The sequence below is a fragment of the Mirounga angustirostris genome, unplaced genomic scaffold (assembly GCF_029215605.1).
Source record: "Mirounga angustirostris isolate CCGP_5_RB_7025 unplaced genomic scaffold, mMirAng1.0.hap1 SCAF_8, whole genome shotgun sequence".
Taxonomy (NCBI): Eukaryota; Metazoa; Chordata; class Mammalia; order Carnivora; family Phocidae; genus Mirounga; species Mirounga angustirostris.
In genome coordinates this window covers 120092024-120116788 of record NW_026991716.1, presented here as the reverse complement: position 1 = coordinate 120116788, position 24765 = coordinate 120092024, and the positions used below count along the sequence as shown (strand labels likewise).

At 42.7% G+C, this 24765-nt stretch overlaps 1 protein-coding gene across 2 annotated transcripts; it reads right to left on the bottom strand.

Annotated features, from left to right (window-relative positions):
• Window positions 1–11599: 11599 nt before the first annotated feature.
• Window positions 11600–24561, bottom strand: ABRACL (ABRA C-terminal like). Of its 2 annotated transcripts, none has more exons than XM_045865634.3 (3): window positions 24123–24561; window positions 18241–18307; window positions 11600–12187 (listed from the first exon to the last, which is right to left on the bottom strand). In XM_045865634.3, the coding sequence occupies exons 2-3, from the start codon at window positions 18299–18301 to the stop codon at window positions 12003–12005; spliced, it is 246 nt and encodes an 81-aa protein (XP_045721590.1). In that variant the 5' UTR covers window positions 18302–18307; window positions 24123–24561; the 3' UTR covers window positions 11600–12002. The 2 variants fall into 2 exon arrangements, with proteins under 2 accessions (XP_045721590.1, XP_045721589.1); XM_045865633.3 differs by having other exon boundaries at window positions 24133–24549.
• Window positions 24562–24765: the final 204 nt, after the last annotated feature.

The window sequence follows — 24765 nt, the reverse complement described above, 5'->3', positions numbered from 1 at the left end:
GACATGCACTTAGAATTGTTTCTTCTGTCTTAAGAGTTCAGAATAATGCCCCAATTTTTTCCAGTCTCACAATATTCCTTTCCTTCCTTACCTTAAACTACTTGCCTTTCTTTTCCTTCGTAACCACTCCCCCAGGAAAGCCCTTCTCAAACATTCTGCTGCTTTAAGACAAACTTCACTTCATCCCAGTTTCCCCCTGGAACAATTCATCATGAGTATACCTGTCTCCTATAATCATCTACCCAAAGCTTCTTCTATATTTAATAAAAAATTGTGTAAATCATTTCTTTCTCTTTGAAGACTAGAATCAGATTTTACTTATTCTTATTTTGCTTTGCTTTAATAATCCCTAATGCCTAGCACAGTGACTTGGAAAAAGTAGATGCTATGCATTTTTGTTGCATGAAGAAATGCTTGTGTACAACTGTTCATAATTTCTAACTCCCACCCACCTATAGCCAATGACACTCATTACTGAGACAATTAACTGGAATGTAGTTTATGGTCAAGAAATACTATTTTCACTGTGAAGCTGGCTTCAAAGAAATCAAATTTATGTTTTTGAATTTTTAAGGCCATGATCCAAATAAGAGAGAACTATCCAAATATGAAGTCATTACAAAGGAATTGACCATCTCAAATCTAAAGGAAAATATGTAAAACTGTATCATGGGGCGCCTGGGTGGCTCAGTCGTTGGGCGTCTGCCTTCGGCTCAGTCATGATCCCAGGGTCTTGGGATTGAGCCCTGCATCCAGCTCCCTGCTCAGTGGGAGGCCTGATTCTCCCTCTCCCACTCCCCCTGCTTGTATTCCTGCTCTCACTATCTCTCTCTGCCAAATAAATAAATAAAATCTTTAAAAAAAAAAAACAAACTATATCATGGATTTCAGTAGTAGATAAGAATGCTATGGTGTCAGTTTTCTCAAAATGACTAAACAATCACACAGATATATCTTTTCTGGGAAATTTATCAAATTCTAAATCATTATGGTTTGCAACTTTTGTTTGCAACTTTGAAACTTCATTTGATACTCAGCAAGAAGACACTAAACAAAATGACAGATTGAGTGACTAGTTCAATTTACTTCTGCAGATTTTTTTAATGAAGTCTTTGATTATATGAGGTCAGCCTCCTCTCCAAAAAGCTCTGTCAGACAGGAGTTTCCCCAATTGCTTTCCTCTAAAGCTTGCTTCAATTTCTTAGCCCAGGCTCTTACAAATCCTGTAGATTATAGGTCTTTTGTGTTTTCCAAGTGCCTGGTAATAAAAATGTCAAGTTAATGATAATAATAAAGGCAGAATTATGGTTATTGTACATACCAAAATTGAGATGAAATTAATCTTGAACCATAGTTCTCAAGCCTGTTTATACTCCTGAACCTTCACCAAGTTCCAGAACCAAATCCTCACCTGCTTACTATACATTTCCACACTAACCACCTCAAGTTCACCATGCCCAAATGAAACTCTAAAACCAGGCCTCCTGCTCCATCCAATTTCTGTCTCTGTTAACAAATTATTCTCAGTCACTGATCCCACATCTGGTGTGGCTTTTAACCAGACCTTTCCCTTTATCTTTTATTTTCTGCCATGCACTTCAAGGATTCATCCTTCAAAAGGTCGCATGTATGTATAGTGACCTTATGTTGTTCCTATATACCCAGCAACTTTTTTTTTTTAAGGGAACTACCCCTTTCCTATTTGAGGTGAGGCTGTGAAGCACAGTACCTACCCCATCCTCACTTGAAAAGAAGCTTGTGACCTAGGCCTGTTAATTCACCATACCTTATTCCTACAGCAAATGTTATTGGTCAAAGAGGTAGGTTTATGCTGCAGGTGGGGCCAGAGCTCCTCTCCCAGAATTCATAAGTAGGTGTACAAATTCTCTTTCCATTAGGGTTGCTAATCTAGGAGTATGAGAATTTGCAACTACCAGCAGGCATCTTCCTGGCTATAGGCAGGAAGCCTATTTAAAGTAGAAAGAGGGGGCACCTGGGTGGCTCAGATGGTTAAGTGTCTGCCTTCAGCTCAGATCATGTTCCCAGGGTCCTGATTTTGAGCCCCACATTGGGCTCCCTGCTTAGCAAGGAGTCTGCTTCTCCCTCTCAGAGGAAGTGAAGCGCTCCCTTACTCTCTCTGTCAAATAAATAAATAAAATCCTTAAAAAGAAATAATAAAGTAGAAAGAGAATGAGATCAAACCACAGAAGGCATCAGTGCCTATATGGAAAGCCAGAGAGTTTTGATATTGTTTGAATCCCTAGAGCCAGCCATGCCTGAAGTCCATCCCATCCTGGTACTTGCCAGTTAGATGATTCTGACCTGCCCATTTCTAGCTAGGTGAACTTGGACAAGCTATTTAACTTCTCTGTGAATCTCTTTCCTCATCTATAGAATGGGAGAAAATACTAATACCTACCTCACAGGGTTATATGAGGATCAGCATAGCAAATGCTCAATAAATGTTAGCAATGACTATGAAGTGCCAGTGAATACTATCATTGTTTAGTCTAGTTGGAATTGGGGTCTTGTCACAATTGAAAGGGCATTGATGAGAGTTTCAGCTTCTTTAAAAATGCACTTGGAGAGGAGCAAGATGGTGGAGGAGTAGGAGACCTAAATTTCATCTGGTCCCAGGAATTCAGCTAGTTAGGGATCAAACCATTCTGAACACCTATGAACTCAACAGGAGATCTAAGAAAAGAATAGCAGCAACTCTCTGAACAGAAAGGCAACCACTTTCTGGAAGGTAGGACATGCGGAGAAGTGAATCGAGGTGATAATCGGGAAGATAGATGGCAGGGGAGGAGGCCTCCATCAGCCACTACCAGCAAGTGATAGAGCCCCAGAGCACAAAATTGGAACTTTTAGAAGTCGGCTCCACTGAGGGACGTTGCTCCAGTGGCTAAGCAGGGGGGTGGAACTCTCGCTGGGATAGTGTGGTCTCAGAACCCTCGGGGTCACAGAAAGACCAGGGGTGCCTGAGTGCAGCAGAGCTCCCAGGTATGGGAGTGGGGAAGCTTGCTACAGAGACAGAGCTGAAGCGCGGGCTCTCAGCTCGGGGTTGCCATAAACCGTGATCCTCGGCACAGTTGGGCCACTGCTCCTCCAGCAGGGACCCAACAAGCGGCAGATCTGGGGAGACGCCCCTTCTTCCCCCAGACCAGCGGTGTGGGAGTGCATCGCAGGGATCTGCTGGGTTTGGAGACTCCACACGGGATCAGGTGCCAGAGATAGAAATGCTCGGTCCCAGGCCGGGTGAGCATGGAGTGCGGCCAGAGATGGGGAGATGGGAGTGACTGACTGCTTTTCTCTGGGGGCTCACTGAGGAGCAGGGTCCCGAGTTCTCGGCTCCTCTGGGGCGGAGATCGGGAGGCCGCCATTTTCACTCTCAACCTCCAAAGCTGTACCGAAAGCTTGCAGGGAAGAAAAGCTCCCCAGAGCAAACCTGACCAGATTACTTAGCCCGGCCCCTGGCAAGGGCGGCGCAGTTCCACCTCCGGCAAAGACATTTGGGAACCACAACAACAGGCCCCTCCCCCCGAAGATCAGCAAGAACAGCCGGCCAAGACCAAGTTTACCCATCAATGAGAATGGCAGAACACCAGCACTAGGGGAATTACGCACATAGAATTCATGACTTTTTTCCCTCTGATTCTTTAGTCTTTCAAAGTTAATTTTTTTTAATTTTCTTTTTTTCTTTTTCTTTTTCTATTTTTTTTTTGAATTTTTCTTTTTCCCTTTTTCAACCAATGTGTCTTATCAATCCCTTTTTAAAAAATCTTTTTTATTTTTCATTTTTAGAGTCATATTCTATCCCTTCATAGTAGTTGAACTTATTTTTGGTATATATATGTAAGTTGTCCTCTCTTAAAAATTTTGGGATACAGTTTCTTCTAGCAGACCAAAGTATGCCCTAAATCTCTAGTGTATGGCTTTGTTCTAGTCTTCTGCCTGATCACATTCTCTCCCTTTTTTTTTTTTAATTCCTCTTCTTTCTTTTTTCAACCAACTTCCTGTCTTATCAATTCCTTTTTATAAAATCTTTTATAATCTTCATCTCTACAGTCATATCCCATCCCTTCATTGTATTTACCATTATTTTTGTACATATATAAGCTTTTCTTTCTTTAAAATATTGGGAGGCCCTTCCTTCTAACACACCAAACTATGCCCAAAATCTAGTGTGTGGCACTGATCTACACACCAGCCTGATCATATTTGATCATATTCTTTTTTTTTTTTTTTATCTTTTTTTTTTTTCTTTTTTCTTTCTTTCCCTTTCTTTTCCCCTGGTTTCAGGTCTCTTCTGATTTGTTTAGTGTATATTTTTCTGGGGTCGTTGTTACCCTGTTAGCATTTTGTTCTCTCATTCATCTATTGGCCTCTGGACAAAATGACAAGATGGAAAAAAATCACCTCAAAAAAAAAGAACAAGAGGCAGTACCAATTGCCAGGGACCTAATCAATACAGACATTAGTAAGATGTCGGAACTAGAGTTCAGAGTGACGATTTTAAGATACTAGCTGGGCTTGAAAAAGGTATGGAAGGTATTAGAGAAACCCTCTTTGGAGAAATAAAAGAACTAAAATCTAAGCAAGTCAAAATCAAAAAGGCTATTAATGAGGTGCAATCAAAAATGGAGTCTCTAACTGCTAGGATAAATGAGGCAGAAGAGAGAATTAGTGATATGGAAGACCAAATGATGGAGAATAAAGAAGCTGAGAAAAAGAGAGAGAAACAACTACTGGATCACGAGGGCAGAATTCAAGAGATAAGTGATACCATAAGATGAAACAACATTAGAATAATTGGGATCCCAGAAGAAGAAGAAAGAGAGAGAGGGGCAGAAGGTATATTGGAGCAAATTATAGCAGAGAACTTCCCTAAACTGGGGAAGGAAACAGGCATCAAAATCCGGGAGGAACAGAGAAACCCCCTCAAAATCAATAAATATAGGTCAACACCCCAACATCTAATAGTAAAACTCCCAAGTCTCAGAGACAAAGAGAAAATCCTAAAAACAACTCAGGACAAGAGGTCTGTAACCTACAATGGTAAAAACATTAGATTGGCAACAGACCTATCCACAGAGACCTGGCAGGCCAGAAAGGACTGGCAGGATATATTCAGAGCACTAAATGAGAAAAATATGCAGCCAAGAATACTATATCCACCTAGGCTGTCATTGAAAATAGAGAGATTAAAAGCTTCCAGGACAAACAAAAACTAAAAGAATTTGCAAACACAAAACTAGCCCTACAGGAAATATTGAAAGGGGTCCTCTAAGCAAAGAGAGAGCCTAAAAGTAACATAGACCAGAAAGGAACACAGACAATATACAGTAACAGTCACCTTACAAGCAATACAATGGCACTAAATTCGTATATTTCAATAGTTACCCTGAATGTAAATGGGCTAAATGCCCCAATCAAAAGACACAGGCTATCAGATTGGATAAAAAAAAAAAGACCCATCGATATGCGGTCTCCAAGAGACTCATTTTAGATCCAAAGACACCTCCAGATTTAAAGTGAGGGGGTGGAAAACCATTTACCATGCTAATGGACACCAAAAGAAAGCTGACGTGGCAATCCTTACATCAGACAAATTAGATTTTAAATGAAAGACTATAATAAGAGATGAGGAAGGACACTATACCATACTTAAAGGGTCCATCCAACAAGAAGATCTAACAATTGTAAATATCTATGCCCCTAACATGGGAGCAGCCAATTATATAAGCCAATTAATAACAAAAGCAAAGAAACACATCAACAATACAATAATAATAGGGGATTTTAACACCCCCCTCACTGAAATGGACAGATCATCTAAGCAAAAGATCAATAAGGAAATAAAGACTTTAAATGACACACTGGACCAAATGCACTTCACAGATATATTTAGAACATTCCATCCCAAAGCAACAGAATATACATTCTTCTCTAGTGCACATGGAATGTTCTCCAGAATAGATCACATCCTAGGTCATAAATCAGGTCTCAGCCGGTACCAAAAGATTGGGATCATTCCCTGCCTATTTTCAGACTACAATGCTTTGAAACTAGAACTCAATCACAAGAGGAAAGTAGGAAAGAACTCAAATACATGGAGGCTAAAGACCATCCTACTAAAGAATAAATGGATCAAGCAGGAAATTAAAGAAGAATTTAAAAAATGCATGGAAACCTATGAAAATGAAAACACAACTGTTCAAAGTCCTTGGGATGCAGGAAAGGCAGTCCTAAGAGGAAACTATACAGCAATACAAGCCTTTCTCAAGAAACAAGAAAGGTCTCAAATACACAACCTAACCCTACACCTAAAGGAGCTGGAGAAAGAACAGCAAATAAAGCCTAAACCCAGCAGGAGAAGAGAAATAATAAAGATCAGAGCAGAAATCAATGAAATAGAAACCAAAAGAACAGTAGAACAGATCAACAAAACTAGGAGCTGGTTCTTTGAAAGAATTAAGATTGATAAACCCCTGGCCAGATTTATCAAAAAGAAAAAGAAATGACCCAAATAAATAAAATCATGAATGAAAGAGGAGAGATCACAACCAACACCAAAGAAATACAAACAATTATAAGAACATATTATGAGCAACTCTATGCCAGCAAATTAGATAACCTGGAAGAGATGGATGCATTCCTAGAGATGTATCAACTACCAAAACTGAACCAGGATGAAATAGAAAACCTGAACAGACCTATAACCACTAAGGAAATTGAAGCAGTCATCAAAAATCTCCCAAAAAACAAAAGCCCAGGGCCAGATGGCTTCCCAGGGGAATTCTACCAAACATTTCAAGAAGAATTAATACCTATTCTTCTGAAACTCTTCCAAAAAATAGAAACGGAAGGAAAACTTCTAAACTCATTTTATGAGGCCAGCATTACCTTGATCCCAAAACCAGACAAAGACCCCATCAAAAAGGAGAATTACAGACCAATATCCCTGATGAACAGGGATGCAAAAATTCTCACCAAAATACTAGCCAATAGGATCCAACAGTACATTAAAGGGATTATTCACCATGACCAAGTGGGATTTATCCCTGGGCTGCAAGGTTGGTTCAACATCTGCAAATCAATCAATGTGATACAATACATTAACAAAAGAAAGAACAAGAATCATATGATCCTCTCAATAGATGCAGAAAAAGCTTTTGACAAAGTACAGCATCCTTTCTTGATCAAAACTCTTCAGAGTATAGGGATAGAGGGTACATACCTCAATATCATAAGAGCCATCTATGAAAAACCTACAGCAAATATTATTCTCAATGGGGAAAAACTGAGAGCTTTCCCCCTAAGGTCAGGAACGCGGCAGGGATGTCCACTATCACCACTGCTATTCAACATAGTATTGGAAGTCCTAGCCACAGCAATCAGACAACAAAAAGAAATCAAAGGCATCCAAATTGGCAAAGAAGAAGTCAAACTCTCACTCTTTGCAGATGATATGATACTTTATGTGGAAAACCCAAAAGACTCCACCCCAAAACTGCTAGAACTCATACAGGAATTCAGTAAAGTGGCAGGATATAAAATCAATGCACAGAAGTCAGTGGCATTCCTATACACCAACAAGAAGACAGAAGAAAGAGAAATTAAGGAGTCGAACCCATTTACAGTTGCACCCAAAACCATAAGATACCTAGGCATAAATCTAACCAAAGAGACAAAGGATCTGTACTCAGAAAACTATAAAATACTCATGAAAGAAATTGAGGAAGACACAAAGAAATGGAAAAACATTCCATGCTCATGGATTGGAAGAACAAATATTGTGAAGATGTCAATGCTACCTAGAGCAATCTACACATTCAATGCAATCCCCATCAAAATACCATCCACTTTTTTCAAAGAAATGGAACAAATAATCCTAAAATTTGTATGGAACCAGAAAAGACCCTGAATAGCCAGAGGAATATTGAAAAAGAAAAGCAAAGCCAGCGGCATCACAATTCCGGACTTCAAGCTCTATTACAAAGCTGTCATCATCAAGACAGCATGGTACTGGCACAAAAACAGACACATAGATCAATGGAACAGAATAGAGAGCCCAGAAATGGACCCTCAACTCTATGGTCAACTCATCTTCGACAAAGCAGGAAAGAATGTCCAATGGAACAAAGACAGTCTCTTCAACAAATGGTGTTGGGAAAATTGGATAGCCACATGCAGAAGAATGAAACTGGACCATTTCCTTACACCACACACAAAAATAGACTCCAAATGGTTGAAAGACTTCAATGTGAGACAGGAGTCCATCCAAATCCTAAAGGAGAACACAGGCAGCAACCTCTTTGACCTCAGCCGAAGCAACTTCTTCCTAGAAACATCGCCAAAGGCAAGGGAAGCAAGGGCAAAAATGAACTATTGGGACTTCATCAAGATAAAAAGCTTTTGCAAAGCAAAGGAAACAGTCAACAAAACCAAAAGACAACCGACAGAATGGGAGAAGATATTTGCAAATGACATATCAGATAAAGGGCTAGTATCCAAAATCTATAAAGAACTCATCAAACTCAACACCCAAAGAACAAAGAATCCAATCAAGAAATGGGCAGAAGACATGAACAGACATTTTTCCAAAGAAGACATCCAAATGACCAACAGACACATGAAAAAGTGCTCAATATCGCTCAGCATCAGGGAAATCCAAATCAAAACCTCAATGAGATACCACCTCACTCCAGTCAGAATGGCTAAAATTAACAAGTCAGGAAACGACAGATGTTGGCGGGGATGCGGAGAAAGGGGAACCCTCCTCCACTGTTGGTGGGAATGCAAGCTGGTGCAGCCACTCTGGAAAACTGTATGGAGGTTCCTCAAAAAGTTGAAAATAGAGCTACCATATGATCCAGCAATTGCACTACTGGGTATTTACCCCAAAGATACAAAAGTAGGGATCTGAAGGGCTACGTGCACCCCGATGTTTATAGCAGCAATGTCCACAATAGCCAAACTGTGGAAAGAGCCAAGATGTCCATCGACAGATGAATGGATAAAGAAGAGGTGGTATATATATACAATGGGATATTATGCAGCCATCAAAAGGAATGAGATCTTGCCATTTGCAACGACGTGGATGGAACTGGAGGGTATTATGTTGAGTGAAATAAGTCAAACAGAGAAAGACATGTACCATATGATATCACTGATATGAGGAATTCTTAATCGCAGGAAACAAACTGAGTGTTGCTGGAGTGGGGGGTGGGGTGGGAGGGATGGGGTGACTGGGTGATGGACACTGGGGAGGGTATCTGCTCTGGTAAGCGCTGTGAATTGTGCAAGACTGTTGAATCTCAGATCTGTACCTCTGAAACAAATAATGCAGTATATGTTAAGAAAAAAAAAAAAAGAAGAAGAAGAAGAAGGTAGCGGGAGGGGAAGAATGAAGCGGGGGAAATCGGAGGGGTAGACGAACCATGAGAGATGATAGACTCTGAAAAACAAACTGAGGGTTCTAGAGGGGAGGGGGGTGGGAGGATGGGTTAGCCTGGTGGTGGGTATTGAGGAGGGCACATTCTGCATGGAGCACTGGGTGTTGTGCACAAACAATGAATCATGGAACACTTCATCTAAAACTAATGATGTAATGTATGGGGATTAACATAAGAATAAAATAAAAAAAAAATAAAGTAGAAAAAAAAAAAAGAGCTAGTATCCAAGATCTATAAAGAACTTATCAAACTCAACAGCCAAAGAACAAATGATCCAATCAAGAAATGGGCAAAAGACATGAACAGATATTTTTCCAGAGAAGACATCCAAATGACCAACAGACACATGAAAAAGTGCTCAACATTGCTCGGCATCAGGGAAATCGAAATCAAAACCTCAATGAGATACCACCTCACACCGGTTAGAATGGCTAAAATTAACCAGTCAGGAAACGACAGATGTTGGCAGGGATGTGGAGAAAGGGGAACCCTCCTACACTGTTGGTGGCAATGCAAGCTGGTGCAGCCACTCTGGAAAACAGTATGGAGGTTCCTCAAAAAGTTAAAAATAGAGCTGCCCTATGACCCAGCAATTGCACTACTGGGTATTTACTCCAGAGATACAAATGTAGTGATCCGAAAGGGTGTGTGCACCCCGATGTTTATAACAGCAATGTCCACAATAGCCAAACTATGGAAAGAGCTAAGATGTCCATCAACAGATGAATGGAAAAGAAGATGTGGTATATATATATATATATACAATGGAATATTATGCAGCCATCAAAAGGAATGAAATCTTGCCATTTGCAACGACGTGGATGGAGCTGGAGGGTATTATGCTGAGCGAAATAAGTCAATCAGATAAAGACATGTATCATATGACCTCACTGATATGAGGAATTCTTAATCTCAGGAAACAAACTGAGGGTTGCTGGAGTGGTGGGGGGTGGGAGGGATGGAGTGGCTGGGTGATAGACATTGGGGAGGGTATGTGTTATGATGAGTGCTGTGAATTGTGTAAGACTGATGAATAACAGACCTGTACCTCTGAAACAAATAATACATTATATGTTAAAAACAAAACGAAAAAGAAGATAGTAGGAAGGGAAAAATGAAGGTGGGGAAATCGGTGGGGGAGATGAACCATGAGAGACTATGCACTCTGAGAAACAAACTGAGGGTTCTAGAGGGGAGGGGGGTGGGGGATGGATTAGCCTGGTGATGGGTATTAAAAAGGGCACATACTGAATGGAGCACTCGGTGTTATACACAAACAATCATGGAACACTACATCAAAAACTAATGATGTAATATATGGTGATTAACATAATTAAAAAAAAATGCACTCGGAGTCCATCCTTCCTCTGCTTTTCCATTATCCCCAACCCCGTGGATTCTTGAGCAACGTTTTAGCTGACTCTTCTGACTGCGTCTTTGCCCTCTAAAGTCTTCCCTAGTCCCCAGTGCCAGAGCCACCTTCACGAAACATCACTTCATCATGCAACTTCCCTGCTCCAATTTCTGTTCAGACTCCTCTCCGTGGTTCCCCAGGGTCCACCTTATTTATCCAATCTGAATCACCTCTCTCCCTAACATTCCTGTCAATCTGAAGTCCGACCTTTCACAAGAGTGAGCCTTGCTAATTCGTGTCCCCCTGTCTTAACCTTGCCTGAGTCATCACCCTGATCCATCCCATCTTTTTCCTTGATGAATAATCAGCTCCAATCATGCAAATTCTAACTCTTCTATGATACCTTTTCCAACTACCACGGTTTTCACAGATTTTACCCTCCTTGAGATTCTGTATCATTTTCGATTCTGTACCGGAGGCTGCAACTTGCATTTATAGACATTTCTGTATTGTTTCAGGTGGACCCAACTAATCCCATTAGATAGTGAAATTTTGAGGTTACATTTCTTTTGGCATGTCCCCTAACTCAGTGGTAAGCACATAACAGACACCAAATATTTTTTTATAGGGCCCAATCATAACACATCCCTACTTTTAAAATTCTGTAGTTTTAAGGAAATTTTTTCTTCAAATTATGATAACTTTTATTGCAGTTATCTAATCTGGATGCAAAAACTTCTAAGAGGCATATAAATCTTAAGTGACAAAAAGTAAGGCAATCAGACAATTTTAACATAGTTACATGTTTTTATTACATAAACATTACAATATTCCTTGTGGGAGCTGGTCTTCAGTTTTGCCTCTTGCTTTTATGGAATGTCAAATATCTGTAGAAATTGTCTAAGAATGATTTATGAAACACCCTTGCACCCCTACCAAAAAAGCCTCAATGCCTACATTTTTCCAATCAGATTCCTGAGGGAAAAAAATAGGTTTTGTTTATTTGACAGTGTAATACATAAATTTTCTTTCAAGGTATTAAAAAAAAGACAGACTTTTAAAATAAGAGTCTCCTTTTGTTTACAAAGTTCTATAAAAATACATTAAGTATGCTTGTGTTTGTCCCTTGACTTAACATTCCAGTTGACCAGAAACAAAAAATAACAATAAACAAAGATATGCAAACCACATTAATCCTGCAGCAATATAATGTCCACATCATCATGAACACCTTGCAAAAGTAGCTCTCCTGGGTACGTAACAATCTTTCTTCGTTTTGCAGCTTTGAGAGTTCCCACCAATGCTTCAAAGAGGTTGGCACATTTGTCGTCTCGGAAGAGGACCCCAAATTTTACGCTTAACTTCCCATCAGCATCTAATTTGAGAAAATACAATGTTAGCCAATGCAAAGTCTTGCCCCCATATATGGTAGATTTATGTAATCTTTAAAAAACATCTAACTATAAGTTAACCAAGATTACAATTTAACAGTTCACACTCATAAATTCAATGTCATCTCTTGCCAGACCCAAAAGTGATGAAATAATACCATGTGCTGTACACCTCCTAGCCTTAGGATCATCTGGACCAAGACTAGGAGTGAACTAAAACCCACTTACAAAAAGTGAATGTGTTACAGTGTTATTACTGTGGACCAATTCCCCTCTGGCTACATTTTGATTTTTTTTTTAAAGATTTATTTATCAGTTTGAGTCAGAGAGAGTGTGTGCGCATGCTGCACCCACGCATGAGTGGGAGGAGAGGCAGAGGGAGAGAATCCTTCAGCAGACTACCTGCTGAATGCAGAGCCAAAGAAGTGGGGCTCCATCCCAGGACTCTGAGACCATGACCTGAGCTGAAACCAAGAGGCAGACACTTAACTGATTGAGCCAGCCAGGTACCCCTACATTTTGATTTTTTATTTGTGGTGTTGTTGAATCAATAAAAAAATAACAAATATAAGAAAAAGTTTGGGTCGGGAGCAGTGTTTCTCTAAGTGTGTTCTAAACACACTCAGAGCCCCAGGGAGGGACTGGTGACCTTAAAAATGAAGTTATTTGTATTTACCAGATCCGTAGATTATACAGATTGGAGACCAATTTTTAATATAATTGTTAAAAATTAAGGTAAGCCCTAAAAAGAAATGAACCATCAAGCTACAAAAAGACATGGTGGAACCTTAAATATGTATTACTAAGAAAAATAAGGCAATCTGAAAAGGCTATGTGCTGTATGATTCCAACCATAGGACATTCTGGAAAAAGCAAAACTATGGAAAAAGATAAAACTAAATAAAAAGATCAGTGGGTTTCAGGGCTTGGGGTAGGGGAGAGATGAATAGGCAGAACATAGAGGATTTTTAGAGCAGTGAGTATACTCTGTATGATACTATAATGATTGATACATGTCATTAAATATTATCCAATCCCATAGAATGTACAACACTAAGCGTGAACTATAAACTATGAACTGTGGTTGATGATGTATCCATGTAGATGATTAATTGTAATAAAAGTGCAATTCCACTGGGGGATGTTGATAATGGGGGAGGCTATGCAGGTGTGGGGATAGCAGGTATACAGGAAATCTCTGTACTTTCTCCTCAATTTTATTGTATTCTAAAACTGCTATAAAAAGTAAGTCTTTTTTAAAAAAATAAGATAAACAAAAGGTGGCTCTTTGATTAAAAATCAATCAACTGGAAACTTGGAGATAAGAATAATATGAAACACCTCCCCATTGTTGGTTGATTGCTTTGACCTACCTGCTAAACTCCTGACTCCCTTCGTTCAGCACTGCTCCACATTCTCCCCTCCGATAGCTGTGCCTGCTCTCAAGGACATGGCCATCACAGTGAGGGAGACTATTCCTTGGCCAAGGGTTCTTGAGTTCCCATGAGAACTTCTAACCTGAGACTTAGTATATTCCTACTGTGAGTGCAGCACTGTGCTGGGCAAGTAGAGGGAAGGATAGAATCACTTTCTAGTTTCAAAGAAATGGCTTCAGTTCCCACGAGGAAGTAAGAAATATACACATAATAAATAAAGCAATAGGACAAAGCAGTACGTGACTGGATGTCTAGTAAGTAGCCAAGACAGGACATCCTACAGTTTGGAGAAGGGTAAGATGACTCTGGGCTAGAATGGGAAGGGAAGACTTCCAGAAGGAGGCAGCACTGGTGCTGGCTTTTAAAGGGAGTGTAATATGGAGCTTTTCTTTTCTTTTTTTTTTTTTTTAAAGATTTTATTTATTTATTTGAGAGAGAGAGTGAGAAACAGCATGAGAGGGGAGAGGGTCAGAGGGAGAAGCAGGCTCCCCGCTGAGCCGGGAGCCCAATGCGGGACTCGACCCCAGGACTCTGGGATCATGACCTGAGCCGAAGGCAGTCGCTTAACCAACTAAGCCACCCAGGCGCCCTAGAGCTTTTCATTTTTTTAAAAAGTCTTATTTTAATTTGAGAGAGAGAGAGTGGGGGGGAGGGGCAGAGGGAGAGAATCTTCACGCAGACTCCCTGCTGAGTGCAGAGCCAGAAATGGGGCTTGATCCCAGGACCCATGAAATCATGATCTGAGCCAAAACCAAGAGTTGGATGCTCAACCAACTGAGCCACCCAGGTGTCCCCAGGTTACGTTTTTTAAAGGCACAAAAGGCAGAAACCTGGATATAATCTTGGAGTTCTGCCCACTCCTCCTCAATCTCATAAGTGATTCCATTTCTTTTGTATCTTCTGTTGCTCTAGCCTCTTCTCCATGGACAATTAATTTCTTGGTTTAGGCTGGAACTGATTCTCATGCGGATAACTGCAAGACTCCTTGCCATCCTCCCTTTCTGCATTTTTGTCCCCCAATACATCCTCCATATTGGTGCAGAATAAAATATGTGAAAGAAACCTTTAAGATGCAAATCGGTTTGATAGTCTTCTTTTTTTTTTAATAAACTCTACCCCCAAGTTGGGGCTTAAACTCACGACCCCGAGATCAAGAGTCACACGCTCCACAGACTAAGCCAGCAAGGCGCCCCTGATTGATACTCTTCTACTCCAATCTTTCAGTGGCTCCCTACCACCTTCAAATAGTGATGCCCTTGGCGTTCCAGATAAGACCCTTCATCCTCTGGCCCTTGCATTCCTCTCTTGCCTGGTCTCCTGCCATATCGTTCTATGCACCTTTTGATCCAGTCAAAATCAAACCACTTGCTATTACCCAAGGTGACATGAGAGATCCTGCCCTGGCAGTTTTGCCCATGTTGAGCCATCTGCCCAGCATCCCAGAGCCCTTTCTCTAGCTAATTCTTTTTCTTCAAGAATGGGCTCAAATGTCACCTTTTCTGAGAAGTGCTCTGTGATTCCCTCAGTCAAGTTAATAACTTCTTATAAAATTAAGTATATATCAAAGCACTCACCATCAATTACAGTAATAATAGTTAATATGTATTGAGTCCTTGCTATGCTCCTAGACCTGTTCAATGCATTTTATAGTAATTAAAACTCCCTTAATCCTTATTTCATGGAAGATAAGGCACAATTCATTTCAAGAAGCACCATTATTTTATGTTCCAATTAAACTGCCAATTTAATTATAGCACAACATGGATTATAAAATGCATTCTTATTTTAGAGATGTTAAAGCTTGGGGAAAAAAGTGTCTTCGAATCATTGAAATAGAGTATTATTATCCAAATAAGGAAACCAAGGCATAAAAGTGGTTAGTAATGTGCCCAAGGTCACACAGTAAGTGGCAGGGGAGCTGGGATTCATTCCTAGAGAGCCTGACTCCAGAGCCCATGCTCTTAACTACTTCCCCATATGTGCTTCTAGCTCATTTGTCTGTCTTCCTGCTACCTAAAGAGGCCCATGGGGCTGAGATGGAATTTTGTTTATTTTCATATGTCCAGCACTTGAGCACAAAGACAGCACTCAAGAAATATTTGTTGAATGAAAGAATTTAAATCTCCAAATAATCTTTATCCACTTATTTTTTTTCCACTGGATGAAAAATGAAAGACTTTAAAGAATTTCATTTTAAAAGAAATAGTAAATAGGTTAACTAACTAGAATTAAGTAAAAATTGGGCGGAAAAATAAAAGAAGTAGATAAAACTAAATTTATCAATTTCCAGCTTCACCTAATACATTATATTTAGATTAGTCTAAAAATGATTCACCTAAATCATAATTTACAAAATTATCCCAGACATAACTTACATAATTAAACATAATCTGTCCATAGATAACCTATCTCCATAGATGCTTTCCAGCTCAAGAAGTCATTTATTTCCAGGAACAGGTAAATGAAGGAGGCTTAGGGAAGCTGCAAAGTTCAAAACGTTTCATCCTTACAGAAATTATGGTAATTACTGTGTAGTCTTCTAGTTTGTAAAGCTGCTAATTCTGAAGTGCAAGTAGAATAATAACTGTTCTAGGGTAAAGGTCAGAATTTTATTTTATTTTATTTATTTATTTATTTTAAAGATTTTATTTATTTTGACAGAGAGAGACACAGCGAGAGAGGGAACACAAGTGGGGGAAGTGGGAGAGGGAGAAGCAGGCTTCCCTCTGAGAAGGGAGCCTGATGCGGGGCTCGATCCCAGGACCCTGGGATCATGACCTGAGCCGAAGGCAGACGCTTAACGACTGAGCCACCCAGGCGCCCCATAAGGTCAGAATTTTAAATGCAATTGAATCTGACCAATAAACACTAGGCTAACATGGAGGCAGATCTAGGAGAGAGGAAAATCCTACAGATCATTTGAAATACATCCTTAATATCTTTAACAATCTAAACAATAGTACTACTCCCAAGAGCATGACCTCACGGAGCTCCAAAGAAATTGGAAAGGTAGAAATGAGGAACACGGGTTTCTTTCACTACTGAAAATAAGATTCACAGGGTGCCTGGGTGGTTCAGTCAGTTCGACATCTGCCTCTCGCTCAGGTCATGATCCCCCAGGGTCCTGGGATCGAGTCCCGCATCGGGCTCTGCTCGGTGGGGAGTCTGCTTCTCCCTCTCCCTGCTTGTGCTCATGCGCTCTCTCTTTCTCTCTCTCTCAAATAAATAAAATCTTAAAAAAAAAAAAAAAGAAAAGATTCACAACAACAATGGAGAACTACTACAGGGGACATTTGATACTAATGGCTCAATGGAATTTTCCAAGTATGTCTTATTTCAAGTGATTTGTGATTCAAAAGCACACTGAGCTGTAAGAAAATTCAAGCTATAATGACAAAACAACTCTTACGAGGTACTTTTTAAAGCTGTTTTTCACTTACAATGATGTAATTTTATTTAATTTTTTTATATGATGTAATTTTAAAACTTTGAGTTCCATTATCCTAGTTGTTGCTGAATATGTCTATTGCTCTTACAATTTTCAGAATGTTCCTGAACTCCTGTATATCTTATCTGAGATGTACAAATACCTGAAGCTAAAACATAATAGTTACTTTCATTACAACTTGGAAAAGGACACTAATACTACCAATTTCACATGGCACTAATTTCACAGTAGCTGCTTGTATGTTGCTGAAGAAAAAGCTGATTTAAAAAAAAACCACGTAGGGGTGCCTGTGTGGCTCAGTCAGCTAAGTGTCTGACTCTTGATTTCAGCTCAGATCATGATCTCAGGGTCATGGGATCAAGTCCCGAGTTCAGCTCCGTGCTCAGCGGGGAGTCTGCTTGAGATTCTCTCCCTCTGTCCCTTCCCCAGCTTGTGCACTCTCTCTTTCTCTCCCCCTCTCTCTAAAATAAATCACGGGCACCTGGGTGGCCCAGTCGGTTAAGCATCTGCCTTCAGCTCAGGTCATGATCCTAGGGTCCTGGGATCGAGCCCCACATCGGGCTCCCTGCTCAGTGGGGAATCTGCTTCTCCCTCTCCCTCTGCCTGGCACTCTGCCTACTTGCGTTCTCTCTCTCTCTCTCTCTGTGTCAAATAAATAAATAAGGTCTTCAAAAAAATAAAATAAATCTTTAAAAAAACACTATGTAAAGGATATGGTTTCTTTTAGTTACATGTACATAAATACCTGGTTATACAAAACTTAAGAATTTGGAGAAAATAAAGACAATTTGAGTCCCTAGTCATTTGGAAGTTTGTAAGATGGTGGCAAGATAAAGCAGAAGAAATGAATTTTAATACTGTGACAACTAAAAATTTGAACATGATTCACTCACCATTCAATGCAGCCAGATTAAAGAAGCACAGTAATTTTCTTTCTATTAAAGGGATGATGGAATATCTCAACCATTCCTTGCATCAGAATCACAATACCCCAAAGGCTTTGTCTCCAGAAATCTCTCTATGGCTGAGGGCAGAGCTGCTATAACCATGTCCTGAAGTCCTGGGTGACCCCTTCCTAGGCTTCTACCAAAAAAGCTGGTCCTACCTGCTCTGAGGTAAACTCAGAATACTGTGGCTGTGTTAGAATACTTACTTTTTGAACCCAGACGATGAATTTCCTCCACTAAGAGGTTAATTTCGTGATCCACGTTCATTGCTGCCTGAGGGAGAAAAAAAATGCTATATTATTACCATTTCTATAATCCCACTAAGCACATCTTGCCAAATGCAAGGGCCATTTCTTTTCTTTCTTTCCTTCTTTCTTTCTTTCTTTCTTTCTTTCTTTCTTTCTTTCTTTCTTTCTTTCTTTCTTTCAGATTTTATTTATTTATTTGACAGAGAAAGAGAGTGAGAGAGCACAAGCAGGGGGAGCGGCAGGCAGAGGGAGAGGGAGAATCAGGCTCTCCGCTGAGCAGCAAGCCCGATGTGGGGCTCGATCCCAGGACCCTGTGATCATGACCTGAGCCAAAGGCAGCCACTTAACCAACTGAGCCACCCAGGCACCCCTCTTTTTTTTCCCCATGTTGCATTTGTCATTGTTAATTTACCACATCCCTCTTCCTAAAAATACTTGTGTGATGTACATGACACTGGAGTACCGCTACTTCCCCTCTGTCTTTATAATTGCCCCTTTGTGCTGACCCCACTCTTATACTACATAGGATAGTGGGGAGAAGCAGCACCCACTATTAAACTCTAAGCCCATCCTCATGATGCTCTGCTCTGCACCAAAAACACAAAGGTGAGTGACACAGGACCTGCCCTCAGGAAACTCACTGTCCAGAAGCAGAGAAAGACCTAGAATGAATAATGGCAATGTAACAGCATTCTTTGAGTGGTGGGTCCAAGGCATTATGGGACCTCAAAGGAAGAAGCCACCAAAGACTTTGTAGAGGTCACTGGAGAGATGTGGACTAGGGAGACAGTTGGCAAAGGGTGCTCTATGAGTGGGGAAGAGTGCATGCAAAAGCACAGAAGCAAAGGAGGAAAAGCATGGGCACGTTTGAGGCAGGCTCTAAGCTAGAAGCTGGAGGACCAAGATAAAGGAACACACTCCCAACCCTCCCAGAGCCTGTGGTCTAGTGGGGAAAGCAGACCAATACAGGGCAATTTTAATATTGTTAGGTGTGATGATGCCTGTGGGTCACACACAGGGCATCGGGTCCTTCCCTGGGCAGTGTCCAGTGGAGAGCTGGTGGCAAGGACCATTCATCTCAGATAAGGAAGAGGCCAGGACTAACAGGAGCTGTGACACCTACTTTGGTTCACTAGGTCTTCTCCAGCCTGGGTTCCGCACACCATCATGGCCTCCTCCACCCTCCACCCTTGAACTCTGGGCTGCAGCTACATGGAGCTTCTTTCTATTCCTCAAACGCCCCTGGCTCTCCCACCTCCAACCTTCACACATACTGTGTCTTTGACCCAGACTGTTGCTATTCTTCTTTCTCGCAGCTAACTCCCACACATCCAGTCCCAGCTTAGATATGACTACCTCCAGGAAGCCTTCCCTGAAACCTGGTGGAGGAGCCCTCCCCCATAGCATTGTGCACCCTCTCCATTTCAGATGGCTGGAATTACCAGTTTCTTGGCTTTCACCACAAGATGGAAAAGACCCTCGATGCAGGAATCTGACTGTCATGTTCATCAGTTTCTTGGCTTTCACCACAAGATGGTAAAGACCCTCGATGCAGGAATCTGACTGTCATGTTCACTGCCACCTGGCACCAAGAGTACCAACTCAATAAATACTGGGTTCAAACTGAAAGGACAAGGGCATGAAGGGGAATGAAACACCGCCTGTGGAAACTGTCACCATGGAGTTGCTGATTTGGAGCAAGAGTGTTCAGAGACAGAAAAGGGAGGTAAAGGGACGTGGCAAACACCTACAGAAGGGGGGGCGGGCAAGAAATAGGGAAAGAGCAGCTGGTTGTGGAGGAGAGAACTCCAACCATGCAGGGTCAAAGAAGTAAAGGCAGTAAAGAGAGTTTCTTTAAGAAGGCAGGAACTCAGGGGAAACAGAACATGAGAGAAAGTAGGGGCCACTGGCAGATTATGCATCAATTCAGTCTGTTTTCCAAACAAAGAAGGGACTAAAAAAGTGGGGTTGTATGAATGGTTTACTTTGGAGTGACGATTCGGAAGAAACAATTGTATCCAGACAGATTGTAACTAATTCCTGGTAACTTTGAAAAACAAGAATGAAATCTATGTTTAAGTGATATTGATTAGTACCCCAGGTTTTCTATCAGCTCATAACTAAAAGCACCACTACTACCTGCTACATCATTTGTGTGAATATTATCATTTAAGAAGTGTCTATTGCGGGGCGCCGGGGTGGCTCAGTCGTTAAGCGTCTGCCTTCAGCTCAGGTCATGATTCCAGGATCCTGGGATCGAGCCCCACATCGGGCTCCCTGCTCTGCAGGAAGCCTGCTTCTCCCTCTCCCACTCCCCCTGCTTGTGTTCCCTCTCTCGCTGTGTCTCTGTCAAATAAATAAGTAAAATCTTAAAAAAAAAAAAAAGTGTCTATTGCAGCAGTCGCTCTTTCTGCCCATGTGTCCCGTCCCCGTGCTTTAATAAAACCACCTTTTTGCACACAAAAAAAAGTGTTTATTGCAATAAAATGCAACATCTTGGGTAATGCATCTACATAAAATTCAGTATCAAAAATTATAGTTTCCAAATATTGAGAGCTTTGTGTTGGTGAAATTATATCTATAACATTATATTCAATTCGAGATAATTTGAGGGATGCTAAAAAGTTGAAATATAATCAGAAGATACAACAGAAAGATAGGCCATGAAAATAATGGTAGAAAAAACCCTGGAGATGTTAGTGTGGTGGACAGCAGTCATTTTTGCCTACCTAGCACCCATTCCCCATTCCAGCTAGAGCAGTCTAATTTTTGTTTGGGTCCCGTTTTTCCTTCCTTGTTCTAAACCAATGGAATTTGGTAGAGCCTCACCCTAAAGCCCAGGAGTGGGTCAGAGCCAGAATAATTGATCTGGGGCATAAGGTCAGTAATCCCATCCTAAACAATGAGATTCAGCCCAGGGATTTTGCCAGATCAGTAAAACAACACCCTCCCACTAGGTTCTAAGATGTAAGTTTAGAGCCCCTAATGTAAACTGTGACCATGTGAAAACAGCCTGTCAGGAATAATGTTGACATTAAGAAAAGCCCAGGCATGTTACGATCACTGAGCCTATATACGACCCTGGACTTTCCAGTTGCATGAACCAATCAATCTTTCCTGGTTTTGCTTGTGCTGGTTTGATTGAGTTTCTGTCACTTGTACTCTAAGGAATCTTGATCCATAAAGTCAGCCTAGAGAAGACCTGCGACCATTTTTTAACATTAAAGTTTCTTTTAGGTATTTATGTGATAGTGTTGTTTCATGCTGCTTTATTGGGTAGGATAGATAGATGTAATAGGAAGATTTGGGAGCCATGTAAGAAAAAAATGTCCTAACAGTCAAAACTCTCTAACAATGAATAAAGTTTGCACCTGTTACTGACAACACTGATGCAAGTAGTATGGATCTGTGAGGGTTAGTGATCACGGAAATTAGCCCAAACGGAAGGGAGAATGAAATGTCCAAGGGGACTAACGTCCTCACCAATTCTCAGGTTTTCTGATTTCCTCCCACTCTGAACATTTATCTCTTTAACACTGCCCTCCCCACAATCAGCAGGACACTTCAGACCTAGCTCTTGTTTATTAATGAGACTCAAAGAGGAAATCCCACTATTACGTAGTGTGAATACCTGCATCATATTAAGCAGATGTATGGAGATCCAATTTAAAGAAAGGAAGGCAACCGGCATTTCTTTATAATTAATTACACACGAGACTCCTTATCTATGTCCTAAGAAACCTTGCAAAGTATGTATTATTTAAACCCATTTTATAGGGGCACCGGGTGGCTCAGTTGGTTAAGCGTCTGCCTTCAGCTCGGGTCATGATCCCAGGGTCCTGGGATGGAGCCCCACATCGGGCTCCCTGCTCAGCGGGGAGTCTGCTTCTCCCTCAGCCCCTCTACCTCCACCCCTGCCCCCCACCTGTGCTCTCTCTCTCTCTCAAATGTATAAATAAAAATCTTTTTAAAAGGGGCGGGGCGCCTGGGTGGCTCAGTCAGTTAAGCGTCTGCCTTCAGCTCAGGTCATGATCTCAGGGTCCTGGGATCGAGCCCCACATTGGGACTCCTTGCTCAGCCAGGAGCCTGCTGCTCCCCCTGCTTGTGCTCTTGCTCTCTGTAAAATAAATAAATAACATCTTTAAAATAAAATCTTAAACAAAAAACATTTTATGGATGATGAAACTGGCTCAGAGGGACTCCCCACAATTAAATGCTGTTTCTACAACATCATTCTATTTTTTTCTTTTCCTCTTCATCTTCTTCCCGGTCATTATGCAAAGTGTGCTAAATATAATAGTGAGTTGTGTTTGTTTGGAATATTACATGCTGAGTGCGTACTAAGGCAGAACACTTACAAAGCAAGAAAGGCTCCCTGCCCAGACCCCTACAAGTAGGAAAACAACAGCCTTAGGAACTATTGCTAGCACACAAAATTTGGCATGATTTATTTATTTTATTATTTAGCGGGGACAAAGCGGGGGAATACTCGCTGTTACACAATCCTTGAGGCCCATCACATTCTATAAGGACAGAAGGCTGGGACCGGAGTGAGCAGCAAGATCAAGAACAATGAAGAGAGGCCATCAGCAGAGCAAGTGTGAAGGGGAAGAAAGAGATTTTCTGCGGGAGCTCCAGGCAAGGCGGTGGCAGATGTTAGTCGGGTCCTCTAACTGTGTCAGAATCTAATTAGGCATTGTGCGTGGGAATCACAAAGAAAGCGGAAGGTCGGAGGATTGGGCCGTATGCCGAAATGCTCCACCATCAAAATACACTTGAGAATATATTAAAGGACCTTTTTATAGTTTCTGTTTTGTTTAGTTTAAGTTTAGAGGCAATACATGGAGATGCCCTAATGTTCGAGGAATAAAGCCTGCTGGAGTGGGAACGCCTGGGAATCAGCAGCCAGCCCTACATCCACGCCCCGGCGCTGGCCACGTTTTTCAGCGGTGCTTCGCAATCCGGGACTAGCAGCTGGTGTGGGTCAAGGGATGACTTGGGTTCCTTCCTGCCTGCCCGCTGGCGCGCACACGCTCCATATTTGGTCATCGCCGCTCCAAGTTTGGGAGCTGGCCCGGAAGGGGTCCCAAGCTCCTGTCCCTTGCAGGCCGTCACACGGTCACCACCCGCACCAGTGCAGGTTGGGGAGCGCGGGACTCGGGGGGTGGCGGGGCCGCACGGCGGGCTCCAGGGTAGCCCCCGAGGGGAGGGCCGCGTCCCGGAAGCCTTTGTCTCTGCCAGCGCCGCCCGCCCGCGCTCCCCGGTGGCCGGTGCGCCCCGGCGAGCCGCGAAAGCCAGCGCCCCAACCGGGCGACGGAAACGGACCCCGCCCGGGGCTCCCCGAGCCCCTCGGGTCTCTCACCACCCCCGCCCGCCACCCCCACGGTCTGGAGCGTAGGGGCCGCACCCCACCGCCCGCGCCGCAGAGTCCCCGGCGCGGGGGCCACCGCAGTCCTCGGGGCCGCCTCTCCCCTCGCTCCCGGCCCTTCCCCGCCCGGCGCTGCAGAACGCGCCCCCGCGCCGCCTGCAGGGGCAAAGCCGACGAGCCGCACCGCGGAGGGAACCTTCGCGCGCAGCCAGTTTCCCCGCAGCCCCGGGCCGGCACCGTGTCACGTGAGCCGATGCGGAAGTCGGCGGGGAAGCGGGGGCGTGGGGGCGCGCCCACCCGGTCCCCGGCGCCGGGTCTCAGCCCAGTTCCGAGCACAGTCTCCACGCGCCTCGGCCCCTCCCAGCCCCATCTCCCCACCCGCAGCCCCCGATCGCGCGTCCGCCTGGCCTCCCCCGGACACCTCCGTCCGTCGTTTATACCTGCCTGTCCCCTCCCCGAGAGACCCACTCACCTACACTCACCTATCCGCCTCTTTTTCTTTTCCGAGGAAAAGCTGGTGCAGCGTCGGGCCGGACCCGGTTATCTTCTTCAACACACCGGGGAGGAAGAGACTGAGGAAGGAAGTGGCCGAGGCAGAAGAGAAAGGCTGGTGAGGAGGAGGGGGGTGGGAGGTAAGAGTTCAAGCGCTCGAGAAAGGGGCCGCCCACACTCCCAGGGACAAGCCTCTGCGGAGGAAACTCCCCGGAGGAGATGCCCGGGACGGGGGCAGACTCCAGACAGGTGGCCGGGCGCCCGAGGCTTCTAGGAATACGGACTCGAACTTCGACTGCTGCCAGCTTTCCCCTACGCCACTCGGTGCCGATGATCCCCAACCCCCGCATCTGATCCTGGGCATAGATTTCCTGCCAGGATCTCTCTCCTAACGTAAGAAATAAAGCGCCCCCAATGTGATGACTGCCGGGATCTAGAAGGAACGTAACATTGGTTCTGTGTGCCAGGAGCAGGGGTCTCCAGAAAACTACGAACATGGCAGCGGCATAGACTGATGGGCGAGGCGGGGGCGGGGGGGGGGGGGAGCATTCTTAAAATCCAACTTGTTCTATTGCAAAGAAATTTTACTAGGACAGTGCTAGTTCTTGATCCTGAGTGAATCT

Excerpts from the sequence above, each read along its gene's own strand:
- ABRACL (XM_045865634.3), bottom strand. The coding sequence starts at position 18,301 with ATGAACGTGGATCACGAAATTAACCTCTTAGTGGAGGAAATTCATCGT. Across the intron at positions 12,188-18,240 it reads TCATCGTCTGGGTTCAAAAA|ATGCTGATGGGAAGTTAAGC; the intron begins GTAAGTATTCTA and ends TTCTCAAATTAG.